Raw genomic sequence first — 1,367 nt, forward strand, 5'->3', positions numbered from 1 at the left:
AGGCATAAAAATTCTGGAAGGAAAAGACAAACCAGATCCCACTCAAGGAGCGGGAAAGAATACCAAAGAAGCGGAGGCTGCTGAAACCTCCCCCTTGAAAGGCCTAGATCCAGAAGGACCGGCCACGAAAAACAAACAACAAAGAGACCAGGGACGTTGCAAGCCAAAAACTACAGAAAGCCTGAGGGTTATCATCACCGACCCCGAACTGCAAGCTTATAGGGATCATATGGCTATTCATGTAGTGATCTACAAGTTTATGGGCTTTTGTCCCACAGAAAAAGCCTTATGCCAATGGATCAAGCAAACTTGGAAGCCGAAAGGAGATGTTAAACTCCACCTGGGGGCCAAAGGATTTTTTACGATGGTCTTTGCAAACCTTGAAGACAGAGACTGCATCTTTGATGGAGGCCCTTACTTCTATGCCTCAGCAGGCCTCTACATGAGACCCTGGAAACCAAATTTCGCACCAGAACAGGAAACATTCAAGCATGTTCCTGTTTGGATTCACCTGTTTTCCCTCCCTATCGACTACTGGAGACTGGCGGCTTTGGAACAAATCGGCAATAAACTGGGCACCTTCATTCAAGCGTCGGAAGCAACCCTCCAAAAAAGGTACACATCTTGCACTAGAATCTGTGTTGAAATGGACGTTTCAGGTGCTCTCCATGAAGGTCTATGGTTGGAATATAGAGATGAAGTCTTTTTCCAAGCCATAGACTATGAAAAAATACCCTTCAGATGCAGAAAATGCCATGAACATGGCCATCTGATCCGGGAATGTCCCATGCACAAGCCTGTAGAGAAGGCTAAGGATCTCCCAAGCAAAAATCAGGATGGTTTCATCCGACCCACAGGAAGACATCGGACCAATAGAAGAAACCAACCGAAGACAGGAAACATCAACAAAAGGACTATGAATGCCTTTGAGGTGCTTGTAGAGGAAACTGGGGCAGATGAGGATATCCAAACACCGGCATCTGAGCAGGAAATCTAAAAAACGAACAATCAAAACACCTAGATGCCAACTCTAATCTCATTTGATGATTTTCTCTGAGATCCAGGATTGAGGAAAGACACTGAAGGGGACGTGTTATAGACATTTTTGTGCCCTACAACTCCAAGCATGAAATGTCCATAAACCAAGGGCTCCTAAGTCCCTAAAAGTGTTGTTCTAACCCTTAAAGGAACAAGGTCAACAGATTACAGTAATTGGTCAAAACAGGATCATTGCAGCTGCTCCACTGGCTAGGTGTGTTGCATCTCACCCAAATGCACTGTGAGGGTGCGTTGCATTTCAAAACTCCCTTCTGTGGGGTGCGATGGGCGAGAAATGACAAATGGAAGTGTCATTCCGCGAGGTGGAG

At 45.6% G+C, this 1,367-nt stretch overlaps 1 protein-coding gene across 1 annotated transcript; it reads left to right on the plus strand.

Moving 5' to 3' along the window:
* The first annotated feature begins 364 nt into the window (after positions 1-364).
* On the plus strand, positions 365-997 carry LOC149175737 (uncharacterized). The gene has a single exon (XM_089421225.1). It carries the CDS (start codon positions 365-367, stop codon positions 995-997), a length of 633 nt encoding a protein of 210 aa, XP_089277351.1.
* Positions 998-1,367: the final 370 nt, after the last annotated feature.

This window comes from Pinus tabuliformis, chromosome 4_1 (genome assembly GCF_031772625.1).
Source record: "Pinus tabuliformis cultivar Carrire ecotype Pingquan chromosome 4_1, CPIR1, whole genome shotgun sequence".
Classification (NCBI taxonomy): domain Eukaryota; kingdom Viridiplantae; phylum Streptophyta; class Pinopsida; order Pinales; family Pinaceae; genus Pinus; species Pinus tabuliformis.